The sequence below is a fragment of the Narcine bancroftii genome, chromosome 2, assembly GCF_036971445.1.
Source record: "Narcine bancroftii isolate sNarBan1 chromosome 2, sNarBan1.hap1, whole genome shotgun sequence".
NCBI classification, from domain to species: domain Eukaryota; kingdom Metazoa; phylum Chordata; class Chondrichthyes; order Torpediniformes; family Narcinidae; genus Narcine; species Narcine bancroftii.
Window position 1 is genome coordinate 227,156,597 of NC_091470.1, and position 18,086 is coordinate 227,174,682.

The 18,086-nt window shown below is 42.0% G+C and overlaps 1 protein-coding gene across 6 annotated transcripts in view; it reads right to left on the bottom strand.

The window, feature by feature from the left end:
- Positions 1-18,086, bottom strand: part of LOC138755109 (regulator of G-protein signaling 22-like) — a 158,211-nt gene that overhangs the window by 95,237 nt on the left and 44,888 nt on the right. For all 6 annotated transcript variants that reach the window (XM_069920412.1, XM_069920414.1, XM_069920413.1 and 3 more), the window contains 5 exons: positions 15,927-16,088; positions 12,231-12,387; positions 4,938-5,065; positions 2,017-2,125; positions 95-220 (listed from right to left, as the gene is read on the bottom strand). In XM_069920412.1, the coding sequence (XP_069776513.1) occupies positions 95-220; positions 2,017-2,125; positions 4,938-5,065; positions 12,231-12,387; positions 15,927-16,088 (682 nt within the window). The remainder of the gene's footprint in view (positions 1-94; positions 221-2,016; positions 2,126-4,937; positions 5,066-12,230; positions 12,388-15,926; positions 16,089-18,086) is intronic.

Below are 18,086 nucleotides of genomic sequence, written 5' to 3' on the forward strand. Positions count from 1 at the left end.
GAACCCTGAATTTTTTTTGACATATTACCTCATTAATGGGTGACATTTGGAACTCCTGCCAGAGGAGGTGGTGGAGTCAGAGACCATCATTTACCTCATTTTCTATTTTCTTGCAAAAATCTGTGAAGAAGTATCCTGTTCTGCTCTCATTGTGGAGGGCGTGCAGCAAGTCATCTATTTTATGATCACACAGAGCCTCGTGGTACTTTGTGATCTGCATCTAAAAAAACACAAACAAGATTCCATCATCAAGTCTGCACAGGCATTCTTTGTATGTTGATGGCACCCACCTTTCTGCCATGGTCCTTGATCACATGAGCACAATTATGCTGCTCAGCTGAGATTGTGTGGGATCATCAAGGGTGGCTCAGTTAGCATGTGGTTAGCACCACACTGTTACAGTACCAGCAACCCGGGTTCGAATCGGCACGAGTTCGAGTATGCACGTTCTCTTTGTGTCTGCGTGGGTTTCCTCCGGGTGTTTCAGTTTCCTCCCACCCACCAAAATGTACAGGGGCTGTAGGTACTTGGGTGTAATTGAGCGACACGGACTCATGGGCCGATAGAAAAAGCATGCTGAATGTCTAAATTAAAATTAAAACCTAAAGAATTTAAAAATAATTCTCTTATAGCTCTAGAGATGAAACCATATTTGGCTTCTCCCGTTAAAACTCCTCACGTCTGGCCACTGTCCTTTCCTTCCATTCCCTGAGAGCAAGGCCAGCGCACGTCCCGCATCCTGTTAACTCTAAGATGTACTTCACCAAGGACACCTAATTGCAAAGTCATGACACCATCCACCTGGTCAAAACTCACTTCTCTTGTTCATGGGGTTGAAACACTTATCAAAACATTTGTCACCTACATACTTAACCAGCCTTTTTCCATTCATGAATGCATCAAAAATCCTGACTTCATAAGAGTGACTTAGTCCCACTCAAAACCTCCTGGCACCCATCCCTCTTAACGTCCAGCTGATTTTAGACTTCATTTAGCTGTCTGCCTAAAGCGGGTAAGAGATGGCCATTATTGGAGGAAAACAAAATCTAATTTGAACCTGAAGTCCATTTTCACCAAAGTTTCCCAATAGTGTTTTTAATTTGTTTGAGATGTTATCTTGTTCCAAAAGAAGACAAGCAAGGAGTGAGAATATCCTATGAGCCTCCCAGCCCCATTAAATTCAGTGGCAACATTGCATTGTCATGCTTTCAGAGCAAAATGCTGGGGTTCCTTTTAGGACCGCTGGTCCAACCAATCGGACCAATGTGGAATAAACACAGGCCAAGTACCTGAATGTTATACTCAAGTGTTTACAACCAGTGCAGATCACAGTTTAGGTTATTTTAAATTTAGACATACAGCATGGTAACAGGCCTTTTCAACCCACGAGCCTGTGCCGCCCAATAACATCAAATTGACCCACAACTTCCGGTACGTTTCGAGCGGTGGGAGGAAACCGGAGCCCCTGGGAAAACCCATGTAGACATGGGGATAATGTACAAACTCCTTGCAGACAACACAGAATTCGAACCCTAGTCCTGATCGCTGGTGCTGAAACAGCATTACACCATCCCTGATGTCAACCGTGCCACCCAGGTTTTACCAGGTCAGTTTGCATCAAAATGCTAAAGTCATTTTTAGGTTAGATCTAAACTCAAATCAGTTAAGTTTTGGAGGATACTTTCAACTTTTTTGGCCCCAAATCCAATTTATTAGAAAAGAATGGGCAAATGGGTAGCATGAACTCCATTATTACCACTGTTCAAATCAAAAGGGCAAAATATCATCCAAGAAACAAACATAAAACTATTTTACTGACTGCATGAAAACTAGTATAATTGCAAGAATGGGAGCTTAAACATGACTCACAAACTGGATTTTGGACACCTATACTTGATTCTGCCCAGAGTAAATAGATTTACTCTTAACAGTTCATCCCATTAGTAAATAGTTGATGCTGCTTTGCAAAGATTTTTCTCAATTCTTTCCTGCTGAAGTTTTCAGCTTAGTACTTACGGTCTTTAAACTGTGAAGGACTTTAGCTCTTCGTAATGCTAGATCTTCAAAAGGTTGCATAGATTTTGAGATGTGGATCGAACTATCACTCTTTGACATGAGCACATGGCTGGGAAAAAAAATGACAAATTAGAAAAAAATAACACAAAATATGTCGAAGGAATCTATAGCACAGACAAGACCCATAAGCAGTAAACCAGTGGTTCTCAACCTTTTTCTTTCCACTCACATACCACTTTAAGTAATCCCGATGCCATCGGTACTATGTGATTAGCAAGGGATTGCTTAAGGTGGTATGTGAGTGGGAAGGGAAGTATGAGAATCATTGCTCTAGACCTAATTGTTACTGAAATATTTTGCTTAAGGAAAATTGTCATTGGCCCATTTCCTTTGGAGTTATGAAACCATGCACTCTTTGCAGACGATGCCGCTTTAGTTGCCCATTCAGAGCCAGCTCTTCAGCGCTTGACGTCCTGCTTTGCGGAAACTGCCAAAATGTTTGGCCTGGAAGTCAGCCTGAAGAAAACTGAGGTCCTCCATCAGCCAGCTCCCCACCATGACTACCAGCCCCCCCACATCTCCATCGGGCACACAAAACTCAAAACGGTCAACCAGTTTACCTATCTCGGCTGCACCATTTCATCAGATGCAAGGATCGACAATGAGATAGACAACAGACTCGCCAAGGCAAATAGCGCCTTTGGAAGACTACACAAAAGAGTCTGGAAAAACAACCAACTGAAAAACCTCACAAAGATAAGCGTATACAGAGCCGTTGTCATACCCACACTCCTGTTCGGCTCCGAATCATGGGTCCTCTACCGGCACCACCTACGGCTCCTAGAACGCTTCCACCAGCGTTGTCTCTGCTCCATCCTCAACATCCATTGGAGCGCTTACACCCCTAACGTCGAAGTACTCGAGATGGCAGAGGTCAACAGCATCGAGTCCACGCTGCTGAAGATCCAGCTGCGCTGGATGGGTCACGTCTCCAGAATGGAGGACCATCGCCTTCCCAAGATCGTATTATATGGCGAGCTCTCCACTGGCCACCGTGACAGAGGTGCACCAAAGAAAAGGTACAAGGACTGCCTAAAGAAATCTCTTGGTGGCTGCCACATTGACCACCGCCAGTGGGCTGATAACGCCTCAAACCGTGCATCTTGGCGCCTCACAGTTTGGCGGGCAGCAACCTCCTTTGAAGAAGACCGCAGAGCCCACCTCACTGACAAAAGGCAAAGGAGGAAAAACCCAACACCCAACCCCAACCAACCAATTTTCCCTTGCAACCGCTGCAATCGTGTCTGCCTGTCCCGCATCGGACTTGTCAGCCACAAACGAGCCTGCAGCTGACGTGGACTTTTTACCCCCTCCATAAATCTTCGTCCGCGAAGCCAAGCCAAAGATGAAACCATGCACATAACGAGTCAATTAGGTACGACTAAAACTGGTTTTCAAACCTTTTCTTTCGACCCACATACCACCTTAAAGTGCATGAAAAGAAAAAGGTTGAGAATCACTGCAGTAGACATTGTAACATGAATTACTCATATATCACTTGTTATAAGAGAAGAGAATATGTAAAACTCTGATAATCTGTCACGTTTGGGATTATGGTGCCTATCGATTAGCAGATTCACCAGGCAATTGGATGTCATTCCTAATACCCTAACATGTTACTAATTCCCCTATTTAAAAATTGGTTTCACAGCATTGGTTGCACAGTAAATTTCCCACCGAACCCAGTAAGTTTAAAGGGTGGTGTGGGATATGGTATGTTTAAAGAGAGCGCAGGATCGAGGTCCCAGTAAACTAAAATAAATAGATGGGAACTGTGCGCTGGCAAGTCAGAAGGAAGCACAGGAGAGGCAGCCCCAGCATGTTGGAAGGAAATGTGCCGATATTTCCAGATTTTTGGATAGTGGGTTATTAGAGTTTTACTGTATTGAATTTTTTTTAAAAGAAACTACTTGAACTGTCTATTCTGTCAGCAGAAGATCCTTAAAGATGTATGGCCAACTGTGCATGGGATCATCAGTTTAATGGAGAGACAGAAGTTGTGTTGAGGGATTTTGCCCAAGGACCTGTTTGGTTTCACTGATTCTCAGAGCAACTTCTTTCTCACTGCCCGAGCTGTTCAACTAATTAACATTATTCACCTGTATGCACTGAACAGGTGCACTGGACTGAGGGGAAACTTGGAAGGCCCCTGCCTTCAGTGTTATGAAGTCCAGGTCATTTTTCAACAGAAAAATCTGTCAAAAAAGATCTAAAATTCTTCACATCTGTGGGACATTTGGGCACAAATGGTGACCAAATGAGCCTTGAGAAGACATATAACCAGCATATTTAAAAATGTCAACAAATTGGTACCTCTCTCACTTCAACTCTGGAAGCTCTGAGAAGACTTGCACACAGAAATCCAGGTTAGCATTGTTGGGAGGTATTAGATGTACTTTAACAGAAGATGAAACTGAAAAAGACCTTTAATGATTTTTGATACCTCATGCAAAACCTCGTGCCTTCTCCGTTAGCACAACGCTATTATAGTGCCAGCAACCCAGGTTCAAATCCAGTGCTATCTGTAAAGATGTTCTCCCCATAACCTGTGTGGGACTTTCCTGGGTGCTCTGACTTCCTCCCACATTCCAAAATCGCAAGTGGTTTGTAGGTTAATTGGAATATTTGGGTGGCATTGGCTCATGGGCCAGAAGGGCCTGTTACGATACTATATCTCTAAATTAAAAAAAAAATAAAAATCTTGTCACCAAACTGATTGTGACCTTCATGTTCTCCTGTTCTACCACAAAATGTTATCTTAAAAATTCACTGTGATTAAAACTCTATTTTAAATATATTGGCTCACTGTACTTAAACTACTAACAAACCATTCTCAACTCGAGCATGACAAATGAACTCACCCCTTTCCTTCCTGGTGACTGTGAGGGGAATCAATTGCATTCAGAGCAAAAGGTCTTTTTGGCAACTGTCTTTTCATTGGAATTTTCCATTGGGATTGATGACGTTTGTGATTCTTTGGTGGGCATTTCTGTAAGTGGATAGAAGTAACTGTTAACAAAAACCTCATTAAATGTCCAAGGGCTGTCAGCTCCATGATGCACAATATAAACTCTGTCAAATGGGTTCCTTCATTAGATTATCCTGAGTTTCCTCCAATTTGTTCATTATTCTCTGGTGCATTTTTCATGAATGAAATCACAGCATACTTTGGCAGAAATTTGTGAGGCAGGTTCATTTATATATTTGACATTCGCTGTGGCTGAATGACTTTGCACATTTCAATATTTTTCCACATTTCCTTAGAACACAGGTCATTCATCCTAGCTCAAAGCCATCTGTACCCTCAACTAGATCATTTTAAAGCTTACTTACTCTAATTTCCATCCCATCTACACACTATTTAAAGTGGCCAATTAACCTCCCATCTGCATATCTTCAAGATGTGGGTAGAAAACAGCCAGAGGTAACAACATGGTCACAGTAAGAATGCATAAACTCCACACAGAGAGCACCAGGGGTCAGGATCGAACCCAGGATTCTCGAGCAGCGATGCACTACCACACTGCCAAAGAGGCAAGGTAAAGATGTTGTTATAGGGGCAAGAAATTACTCCAATAGCAGAGCAGACAACACACCATAAAACATGGACATAGCAAGTCAGCCCACCAAGCTCATTTTCAACCACTCCCCTGCATCAGCTGTAGACATCTTCCTTGTCCAGGACTATTTCATGGACCTCTATCTGGAGAAGGGTACATGGCGGGTTCAGCAGTAGAATCTTGTTCTGAGGGTAAGATTGAGGCTTCATGGGACATGTCATTGCTGCACTGATTCTAGGAGGTGACATGGAGGGATGTTCTCCTCCCACTCACTTGCTAATATTTTAAGCATCTTCTTCATTTGGTTCTGTGTCACACAGGACAAACAACCCACATCATCCATGAGATACAAGGGATATCAATCTCACCAGAATGATTTGAACCTAAATCCTTCCGCAGCTATTATTATTTTACGTAATAAGGAACAACTTGAGACTGAAAATAAAAATCTCAGAAAATAATGCAAAAAAGGAATCAGAATATAAATTCATGGCTAACAGTACTGATTCCAGTCCTGGAAGACTGGCGCACAACATTCATGTTATGGAGAGGGAGAAAACAGTCTAATCCCTGACTCCCAGCAGAACCCATTTAGTTCATTTAAATGAAGGGACCATTCCCCAGGGTACAATCTCAGCAGTGTTGCTATGTGCTGAGGTTCTACCTCTCCCAAATATTGCAAAGAATGGGCCTGGCCCCGTTGCCACGCATTGTCCCAGTTAGCTGGACTTTGCCACACCACACCACTTATCCCTCATCAAAAAGTTTTCCCGAACACCTTTGACCACAAGGCTATCAGGCAGTGGTCAACATGGAATGTCCTGCAGTAACTTAAAGATGACAATCAATGGACATGGTGAGGTAGTTCCAAGACCAGACCATCCAGGTCATCTGGCAAAATGCCCCATCACCACTGCTCATGAACAAGCACCAGGACTTGGCCAGGCTGGTTGCCCTCCCAGTCAGAACCTTCCTGTACAATATTGCACAAGATGATGGCAGTGGAGTGGAGACAGTCACCCACCTCTTTACAGAATGCAGATTCTTGAATAGTGTGTGGAGAAGGACGACGGTCTTTGTCACAATTCAACCCCAGCAGCAGCATGACACAGGACTCTGATTTATGGGCTGTCCTGAGGATGCACACAGATTCAGACATCCAGAACTGCTGCAAGACAATCAACTCGGTCTTTCAGCACAGGGAGAAGCTGGTTCTGAAATGCTGCCACATTCCAGGCTGCAGGCATATATGCTGAGAGATGTACTGAGGTTTGGCGCAGCCAACGCAAGGGTGCTGAGGGGAAGGACTACAATTTAGAATCCTTCCATTACCGGACATTGAGGGGCCTATATAGAGGGGAAGCCCCTCAAACAACAGAGGCAGGAGTAATGACAAGGTGTCACAGGAGTGGCAATGGTGTAAAAAGCAAATGAATGTAACAATGTACAGTGATGGATACAAAACGATGGACTTGAAGTGACTTTGAACAGTTTTCTTTTTATAAATTTATGGATAATAACTATTTTTCAGTAAAAAATAATAAAATCAGCACAGAGGGGAGTAATAACAAGATGCCACACTGGTCACAATGAGACAAAAGGGAGAGACAGAAGATTGTGCAAGTGTGAGTGTGTGTGTTCCCCACCCTGCTCATTCTTCCCATCTCCTTACCCTGTTTCTCCCTTCCCTGTCTCCTTTCGCACAGAAATTATTAATTCTTACTTTGTCCCTTATCATATCCAATTAACACCTTTCGTTGGTCTGGATTCCTCCCCAATCCAGCATTGTCCGAATTCTGAGAGTCTCTGAGATTTCCTGCTTCTGGTTTATCCTTGCTTATTCCTTGTAAAGGTACAGGCCTGAAATGTTGGCAATATATCTTTGTCTCCTATGGACGCTGAAAAAAGTCGGCTGTGTTCCTCCAGCATTTTGGTGTGTTTTTACTATAATCATAGCATCTACAGACTTTTGTGTTTCACCCTTGTTCAGTGTAAAGTACAGTAGAGTATTTTTAACTGTTCATTTTTAATGCAGGTGTATTAGCTAGACATTGTAAGAGTGACTCTCAAGCAACTGGAAAACTTGCTTATCCAGCATCTACCAATCACACCTTGGGCACTGGATAGAATAGGCCAACTTGGGCATTCTAGTCCATGCTGAACACTTACTCCCACCTAACCTCACTGACCTACACTCAATCCGTAACCCTCCATTCCTTTCCCATCCATATACATATCCAACTTCTCTTTAAATGAGAATATCAAGCCTGCTCTGCCCCTTCGTCTGGAAGCTCATTCCACTCTCTGAATAAAGAAATCCCACCTCATGTTTCCTCTAAACGTTTGCCCCCCCCCCCCAACTCTCAACTCATGACCTCTCATTTGTATCTCCCTCTTTCTTAAAGGAAAAAGCCTCTCCACCCCTAATAATTTTAAATACCTCAATCAAATCCCCTCTCAACCTTTTATGCTCCAAAGAATAAAGACCTAACTTATTTAACCTTTCCCTGTAACTTAGGCCCTGTAACCCTGGCAACATTCTGGTAAATCTTCTTTGCACTCTCTCCAATTTGTTAATATCTTTCCTATACTTTGATGACCAAAACTGTACACAATACGTTTGGCCTCACTAATGCCTTGTACAATTTTAACATAACATCCCAGCTCCTATACTCAATGCTCTGATTTATAAAGGCCAACATACCATAAGTTTTCTTCATCACCCTATCCACATGTAACTTCACCTTCAGGGAACTATGTACCATTATTCCAAGATCCCTCTGTTCTACTGCACTCTTCAATGCCCTACCATTCACCATGTAGTTCCTCTTTTGATTAGCCCTACCAAAATGGAACACCTCACACTTATCTGCATTAAACTCCATCTGCCATCTTTCAGCCCACTCTTCTAACTGGCTTAATTCTCATGCAAACTTTAAAACCCTTCTTCACTATCCACAACTCCATCTATCTTAGTATCATACTTACTAATCCAATTCACCACCCCATCATCCAGAACATGAATGTATATGAAAAATAGTAATGGACCCCATACTGAACCCTGAGGCACACCAGTAGTCACCAGTTTCCAATCTGACAAATAGTTATCTCCCGCTACTCTCAAGCATCTCCCATTTAACCATAGCTGAATCCATTTTACTACTTCAACGTTAATACCTAATGATTGAACCTTCCTAACTAACCTTTCCTAAGGAACCTTATCAAAGACCTTACTAAGGCTCAGATATACAACATCCACTGCCTTACCTTCATCAACTTTCCTAGTAACCTACTAAAAATTCAGTAAGGTTTGTCAAACATGATCTTCCCCTCACAAATCCATGTCTAATAAACCCTGTCTGTCCAAATATTCATATATACCATCTCTAAGAATATTTTCCATTAACTTACCCACCAATGACGTCAAACTTACAGGTCTATAATTACTAGATTTACTCCTAGCAACTTTTTTAAACAATGGAACTACATGAGCTACCCTCCAATCCTCTGGCACCATTCCCATTACTAATGACATTTCAAAGCCCCTACTATTTCTACACTAACATCCCTCAAGGTCCGAGGGAATATCTTGTCAGGACCTGGAGACTTATCCACCTTTATTTTCCTTAAAAGTGCCAGTACTTCCTCTTCTTTAATTCTCATCGTTTCCATCACTTCTCTACTTATTTCCTTTACTTTACACAGATCAATATCCTTCTCCTTAGTAAATATTGAAAAAAAAAATTGTTCAAAATCTCCCCCGTCTCCTTTGGCTCCATACATAGTCGTCTACTCTCATCCTCAAGGATGATTATCCCTCACTATCTTTTTGTTCCTAATATATCTGCAGAAACCTTTGGATTAATTTTCACCTTACTTGACAAAGCAACCTCATATCTCCTCTTAGCCTTACTAATTTCCTTCTTAAGATTCTTTTTACATTCTTTATGTTCCTCTAACACCTAATTTACTTCATGCTGTCTAGAATTTTTGTACACTTCTCTTTTTCTGAACCACATTTCCAATAACCCTTGAAAACCAAAGCTACCTAAAACTTTTAAGCTTTACTTTCAACCTAACAGGAACATACTGTCTCTGTACCCATAAAATTTCATCTTTGAATGCTCTCCATTTTCCTTCTACATCCTTCCCATAAAACTATTTTTCCCAGTCACACCTTCCAAATCCATTCTCATCTTCTCAAAATTAGCCTTTCTCCAATCAACAATCTGAACCCTGGGTCCAGACCTATCTTTCTCCATAATTATTTTGAAACCAATAGTATTGTGATCACTGGACCCAAAGTGCTCCCCACACACACACACACACACACCCCTCCATCACCTGACCTATCTCATTTCCAAATAGCAGATCCAACACTGTACCTCTCTAGTTGGTACCTCTACATATTGATGTTGAAAACTATCCTGCACACATTTAACAAACTCCAAACCATCCAGCCCATTTATAGTTTGCGCATCCCAGTCATTGTGTGGAAAGTTAAAATCTCCCACAATCACAACCCGCTGTTTACTACAAATATCTGCCATTTCCTTACAAATTTGTTCCTCCAGTTCCCTCTCCATATTAGGTGGTCTATAATGCACCCCCATAAGTGTTACCATTTCTTCCCCACTCCTCAATTCTACACATAGTGTTTCTCTAGATGAGCCCTCTAATCTATCCTTCCAAAGTTCCGTTGCAATACTTCCTCTAACAAACAATACTTTCTCTAACAAACAGTGCAACATCTCCCCCTCTTCTTCCCCCTATTCTATCACACCTGAAGCAACAAAATCCTGGTATATTTAGTTGCCAATCACACCCCTCCTGCAGCTATGTTTCACTAATGGCTACCACATCATAATTCCAAGTATCTATCCATACTCTAAGCACTTCTACTTTTTTCACAATACTCCTTGCATTGAAATAAATGCATTGAATAAAATCTCCTTCTCTTGCTGTCCGTTGATTATGAATGGTACATACAACTTCTTGGTCTTCAATTTCATCCTCTCCCCTATGTTTATTCTTTCACTCTGGTTCCCCTCCCCCTCCACATCGAGTTTAAACCCACCAGACACACGCTAGCAAACCCTCCTGAAAGAATATTTGTCCCTTTCCAGTTAAGATGTAAACCATCCCGCCAGAACAGTTCCCACCTTCTCTGGAATGTGACCCAATTATCTACAAATCTAAAGCCCTCCCTCCTGAACCAGATTTTCAGCCACGTGTTTAGCTGCACTATCTTTCTATTTCTAACCTCACGTGCGCATAGCACTGGTAGCAATCCTGAGATTGCTCTCCTGGAAGTCCTGTCCTTTAACCTAGCTCCCCAAACTCACCCTGCATGACCTCCACAACCTTCCTCCCCATGTCATTGGCCCCTGACATCTGGCTGTTCTCTCTCCCCCCCCCCCTCAGTATACCACGGACTCAATCTATAATATCCCGTACCCTTGCACCAGGGAGGCAACATACCATATGAGATATCGAACCTCCTCCACAGAACCTTCTATCTATAGAATCACCTATCACAATCCCGTGCCTCTTCTTATCCCTTCCTAGTCATAAGACCAGACTCCTTGCCAGAGATCTGATCACTACAACTCAGCCCTGGTACGTCGACCCCCTCAACAGCAGCCAAAGCGGCATACTTGTTCTTTAGGGGGACGCCTTCAGGAGAACCCTGCTCTATCTATTACCTTTCATACTTGTGCCATTGTGGTGAGGCAACTTTGTCTGATCTGACTAGATTTTAATTTTGTAGTTTAGAATCTCTGCAGTTCTCCCCATCAGGCTGAATAGCTCAAATTCTGGCAATATCAGAACCAAGTCACCAGTAAACTGATACCCCTCAAAATGTTGGGCCTAAAGACTCAAGAAAGAGAATCCAAAGAGGGGGGGAAAAGCTGCGTTGTCAGGAATAGCAATGTGGCAACGTGGATTCATATGAATGTTTAAACATTGCAAAGATGATAATGCTGATCGTGAGAGTTTATCGTCCAAGGCCACGTGCAGATGCTCCGAAATTCTTCGTTGCTGCAGCCATATAGATACGCCGATTAGGGCATTGTTCGTGGAAAATAGTAAAAGTGATACACTCCACTATTTGTCAGCCTGTGGTCTGTCAGTTTGTTTTAGGTGGTGGCATTAACAAAGCAGAAGTAAATATTAATGATATTATAAGCAAATCCAATGTAAAACAAGATTGTAATTTTGACAAAAACGGCAACAAAATGTTCACACCAAAACAAAAATTCCATCGATTGTCTGGGTTGGGGCTCAAGCTCACTAGCCCACATTCCTCCCCCCACCCCCCCAACTTCCACCCAGACAATTGGTGGCTCATGGGTGAACCACAGTAGATTCAAGATTCCTTTATTGTCACATAATAGTGCAGAACATGTAACGTTACACAAAATTGTCTGACAAAAAGTCGCCATTAGTGTTGCCCAGTGTCCCTTTCATAGAATAAGTAAAGAAATCCTCTGAGAGGAAAAGAGGTTTGAGAACTATTAATGCACATCATCCAAATTTTTATAGTACAACTGCAAAAAGTCACTGAATTCTGTAAATGAAAGTGATACTAACCTCCTTAGGAATGCAAACTATCTTGATCTGATCTAAAGGCGAGACAGTAAAAGGGCCTACATCAGCTTCAGGTCTCAGTTGACGATCTTGCCAATCTTTCAGTACAATGCCAACGTGTCTTATTGGGAATTGTTGGTTAATAAAATACCTTGGACCCCTGAAACAAATAAACATGTTATTACACAACACCAGTAGTCACCAGTTTCCAATCTGACAAATAGTTATCTCCCGCTACTCTCAAGCATCTCCCATTCAACCATAGTTGAATACGAGTAGGCTCTTTCCACTCAGATTGGGGGAATAAATATGAGAGATCATAGTTTTAAGCTGAAAGGGGAAAGGTTTCGGGGGAAACATTAGGAGAAAGTTCTCCACTCAGAGAGTGGTGGGAGTATGGAATGAGGTGCCATCTGATGTGGTGAATGTGGGCTTGATCTTAAGTTTTAAGAATAAATTGGATAGATACATGAATGGGAGAGGACTGGAGGGTTATGGAATGGGAGCAGGTCAGTAGGACAAGCGGAATAATGGTCAACACAGACTAGAAGGACTGAATGGCCCATTTTCTGTGTTGCAGTATTCTATGTGGAGGCTTTACTGGTCACACGGGTGTTAAAACTGTCACCATTACAAAACTTCCCTGGAGTTTGAGCTGTGACACTCCTTTGACTGATGTTACTGTTCATTTACTTTTGAGGTTTAACTTCAGTTTCCATCTTACCTGCCCAAAATGCTGGTATGCTCGTTCTGTCACAATTATCAATGAATTATTTTTAAATTGGACCATTACGATCTAGGAATTTCAGCCTAAAATTTTGACAGTAGTTGCTGGAAGGCTCATTTTAACTAATAATTGAATTCATGAATTAATTTGTGCATGTGTCTGTGAATGTTAATGCCAGTCAAATAGTCTCCTTGGGTGTCAGATCTGTTTTCCCTGATGCTGTTCCCCTGGCTTCCAGTGTGCCCAAACAACACTGATAGAAGGGTAGAGCCTACAGTTGGTCTCCAGTGAGCTTTTCAGTCAAACTGATCTGAATCACAACTGGGGCTGTTCACCCTCAGAAAACTTGAGAAAGTCTGAGTGGGAAGTTATTTCAAGTCAAGAACACCTCTGCTGCACTTATTGTCACCATAGTTGGTTTCAGCAGGTTCCCTCTAAAACTTAAGTGGCCAGAAATTCCAGATGTTGTTGGTTCCATAAAAATCAAAGAGTGGTAAATCTGTGGAATTTGTTGCCACAGGCAGTTGTGGAGGTCAGGTCATTGGGTGTATTTAAGACAGAGATTGATAGGTTCCTTGATTAGCCAGGGCATTTCACCTCACTGAGCACTTTCACTCTGTCCACATCAATGACAGGGATCCCCCAGTGGCCAACCATTTCAATTCAGTGCCCCACACCCATGCTGACATCTGTCCATGACTTCATTTACTGTCAAACCAAGATCACCCGTAAATTAGAGGAGCAATACCTAATATTCCATCTGGGCACACTCCAACTGGATGGCATTAACATTAGGCCATCTCATGTCAGGCCTCCGCCTTGAGACCGACTACGGAGTGAATGGAAAAAAACTGGAATTTGCCTTTCAGACTGCAGCCCTAAAAGGCTGCTCCAGTGTCCCATTAATATCTGGAGGCACCTTGTAGTGCCCTCCAGATCTGACGGAGACGGGGCATCTGGTGCTGTAGCGCCACCAGGCATAAATATGCAGCAGAGAAATGACTGCCTTCCCTACCCATAATACCCCAGGCAGCTAAAACCGCTCTATGGTTCCCAGAACAGTTCCAGCTGTGCAGGGGATTTATGGTTAGAGAAGATGGCCATTGCTCTGCCGCATTTTGAGCCACAGAAAGCGGCCCAGTGTGGCTGTCTCAGCCTGCACCAGCCGTCCCTGATGGCTCTCACTGCCCCACCAGTCCCCGCAATCCCTGCTGCCCCTGACTTGGAGGGAGAGGGTTGAGTGGGGAGATGGTCACAGGCTGACAGTATCATCAGTCCACTCCTAAACAGCCGCTTAGTGCGGTTGTACATTCAGATCGATCGGCGGAGGGCTGTGCTGCAGAGATTATCCCTCTAGGAGAGGGGTTGGAATATGCGGCTCGGAGACGGCCTCCATACATTCAGAAAGGTAGATGATTATGCGTTTTGGCGGAGTTTTTCCGCCTTTACATCTCAACTTGCAGAAGGACATGCACAGACTTCTGACTACATCTATACACACCTATACATCTATTTATCGATTTTAAAAAATCAAATATGCTTCACTTTGCCAGTAACGGGTTTTATTATGGCTTCTGCAATGCAGTGAGCAGCAAAGTATGTCACACCTGAGCAGAGAGCACGTGGTAAGGCTCCTGCACTCGAATTTGAAAGCAGCGCATGCACTCAGTTGGGACTGAGCATGTGGTCTTCAGAGATCTCAAATGAACCTCAGGTCAGGACTGTGGGAAATTCAATGCATCATTCCTGCAGCTTTCCCGAAGTGAGCCTGCCAGTGCAGTTTTGAAATTGGTGCTAACAAATTACCCGATATTTGTTTTGGATTATTTCAAAGCAACAGAAGGGAGATTGTCAATGCTATATGAATGCTGAAAAAAAGGGCAGATGAATTTCTAGACCTTTATTGGGTTGTGCAACATTTAATTGCTTTTGCAGTACAATATTGTCAGCTTTTTCCCACTCAGTTCCCAAACCACACTGAATTACTTCTGCATTATCCATGCATATGGTGCAGTTAGACAGGATACCAGCTGGAGATAGAACAGTACAGCAAAGGATCAGGATCTCTGGCTCACCATGACATAATGCCAATCTAACGAATTTTATCTGCCTGTATGTGGCCTATATCCTTTTATTCCCTGCCTGATCACGTGCCTCATGAACCTTGCTATCAGATGTCCTGGCAGGATGTTCCTGGTACCTACTCACTGTACCAATAAAAAAAAAGTTGCCTTGCAAATCTCCTTTAAACTTTCTCCATCTTGACAAAAAGCTATACACCTTCAGTATTTGTTATTTCAGGCCTGGGAAAATAATTCTGACGACCATTTCTATCTATGCCTTTCATGTTAAAAATACTTTTACCAGATTTCTCCTCAGTCTCCAACATTACAGGGAAAACAATCCAAGTTTGTCCAAGCTCTCCTGATAATTAAGACTTTCCAGTATGTTCAACAGCAGAGAATAAATGTCTGTAAACCAGTTCCACATTGATGGCCATAAACCATTCGATGAAGACCTTATAATGAGGCAAATTCCCTGTAAGTAATTTATATATTTCTTGCTGTAGGTCTCCATAGACCCATCCTGCTCATAACCCTCATGCCATCACCCGTGTGACCTTTGACCTCCCATGTCTCCAGCAACCAATCATAATTTCCCACTCCTGCCCCCTACCAGCCACCTCCCTGGTGCCTTGAACTGACCCTCATGGTTCAAATATTCCTCCTTCTGCAGAGAGACTGGGTCTAAGCTTCCCAGAGTGGTCTCTGGCATTGAACTGCCTCCCCCAGAGCAAATGCCTCGGATTCTGTAACTGAACCAAGAGATCTCCCGAAAAGCCAAGAATATCCAGTTTTAGATGCATCAGTCAGCAGTTCCATGTGGATTCCAGCAGATCGACTTCCAAGTGTGTTCAACTATAAAGATATTCAAGAAATTAACCTGCATTTAGTAAGAATGAAGTTACTCACCAGTAGAGAAGCAAAGGTGCCACTACATCTGACTGAGTCTTGCACAGATTTTCGACAGTCCATTGAGAGATAAATGATAGACCTAACCTTGCATGTACTTCAGCATTCATACAGTATTCACCACCGCTGAACAAGTATCGACTCCGTATCTTGTTCAAGTACCTTAAAACCAAACAGAAACATCCTCAATATTTTCTGCAGCAAGAAGCAAATGATTTAAAAACAAAACTGAAGATTAAATAAATAGCATTCGCAGTTTTAAAAAAAAACTCCATCTCAGATGAATTAATAATGGATACAAATCAAATCCATTTTGAATGTTTTTTAGTAAATTGTCATTTATTAAAACAATTTGGATAGCAACAATGAATTTCTTAACCACTAATGGCTTGCAAAGATTTGCACAGTTTTGAATCCAATGAGATGATACGTTAATGGACCCCTTGTTAAGAAAAATTTGCAAAGGAATTGCCCATTCATACTTCTCGCCAGCCAACTTGCCACTGGGTCAGTAAACCAGAGAGAGTCAATAGAAAGATCCCAGGAGCTGGAAGCATGGAGAATATTTTGAATCTTAGTGAGACAAAACAGGTGGATTTAGCTGAGTAGGACTCCAGCTCGAACATACTAGATCTGCATCTTCTGGCTGAGGTACGCCAGCAAGTTCCCAATTCCATGGGAAATTCAGTGGCAGCGCAGGAGGTTGCTGAGCTTCCTCGGAATTTGCCTAGGATTCGGAGTCAAATTTAACCTGTTATATACTAGCCCATTGATTTGAATGAAAATTGCAGGGCTATGGTGAAAAGTTACATTTTGTTTTTGTTTAAATATTTTAGGAGATTTTTTTTGTTTTCAAATAAGCAATGTTTAAGCCTATTTAATCTTTAATAGTTTTTAAATGTTTCTATTAGTCAGTAAAGCTGATATCAAGAGTTTTCCAATTGTCAAATGTTTCTGGAGACTTCTGCTGGCGGGAATGTTCACTCATTCATTTCGTCCCAGTGTGCAACACAAGGCCTTGCCAATCCACCTCTAAGGCCGGAACCAAAGAAAATTGGTTGAGAGGAGCCAGAAACATGGGGAGTGAGAGTGGCCAATGGGCCCCACTCAGAAAAATGAAAACCTATGAAAGGAACTTTTTAGCATCAATGAAATTATTCAAAGGGCAAATTTTTTGAGAAATGGAATGATAGCCAATTTGAGTTCTAATGAAACCCTTTATTTAATTGTATTCTAATCGATGGCATAGCGATTAGCATGACCCCTTTACGGCGCCAGTGATCAGGACTAGAGTTCGAATCCCATGCTGTCTGTCAGGAGTTCGTACATTCTCCCAGTGTCTGCGTGGTTTTCCCCGGGGGCTCCGTTCACTCCCATCATTCAAAACGTACTGGGGGGGGGGGGGGGGGTCTGGTTAATTGGGTGTAAATTGGACAGCACAGATTCATGGGCCAAAATGGCCTGTTACCATGTTGTATGTCTAATTTTAATTATATAATAATTCAATAACTATATTCTGATAAACCTTGACTGATTTACAAATTAATACCAAAACAATTTGATTATTTTAGTCCTGTAAGTATATTGCTACTAAATATATCAATAAAATACAGTAAAACCTGTTATTCAGAATTCAAGCAAATGGGAACCTCAAGCAACCAGGGGAAAACAAAAAAAATCGAGGGAAATAAATAAATAAATAAATATTAAAAGAAATAAAGAATTAAATAACAGTTTAAAATTGTGAAAGTAAAATAAACCCTTGGTGAAGGTAGAAGAAAATATTCAGCCAACAGAGTGCCTTGGTTGTAGCAGCTGTTTGAATAAAGTTGTGTTTGAATAAAATGGCATCACCCAGGAGGAAAAAGCTGGTTGATGTTGCTCGCCATTGGGGAGACTCTTTTATAGCGACTCCTTATCGCTGCTTGGTAATAATCTTTATTAGTATATTATTAAGTACAGTATATTAATAAGGCTTTATCTGTAAACTTGGGGGAGCAGGCTTAATTATCTATAATATTGTTCAACTTTCAAGCGACTCCATGGAGGGGAGGAACCTGCAGATGCAGTGACAGTTAAATGTCTTTAAAGAATGTGACTGACAATAAAGTAAAATGTTTTAAGGTTTATATATTCATCCAAGTGAGATTTGTTCAGTGT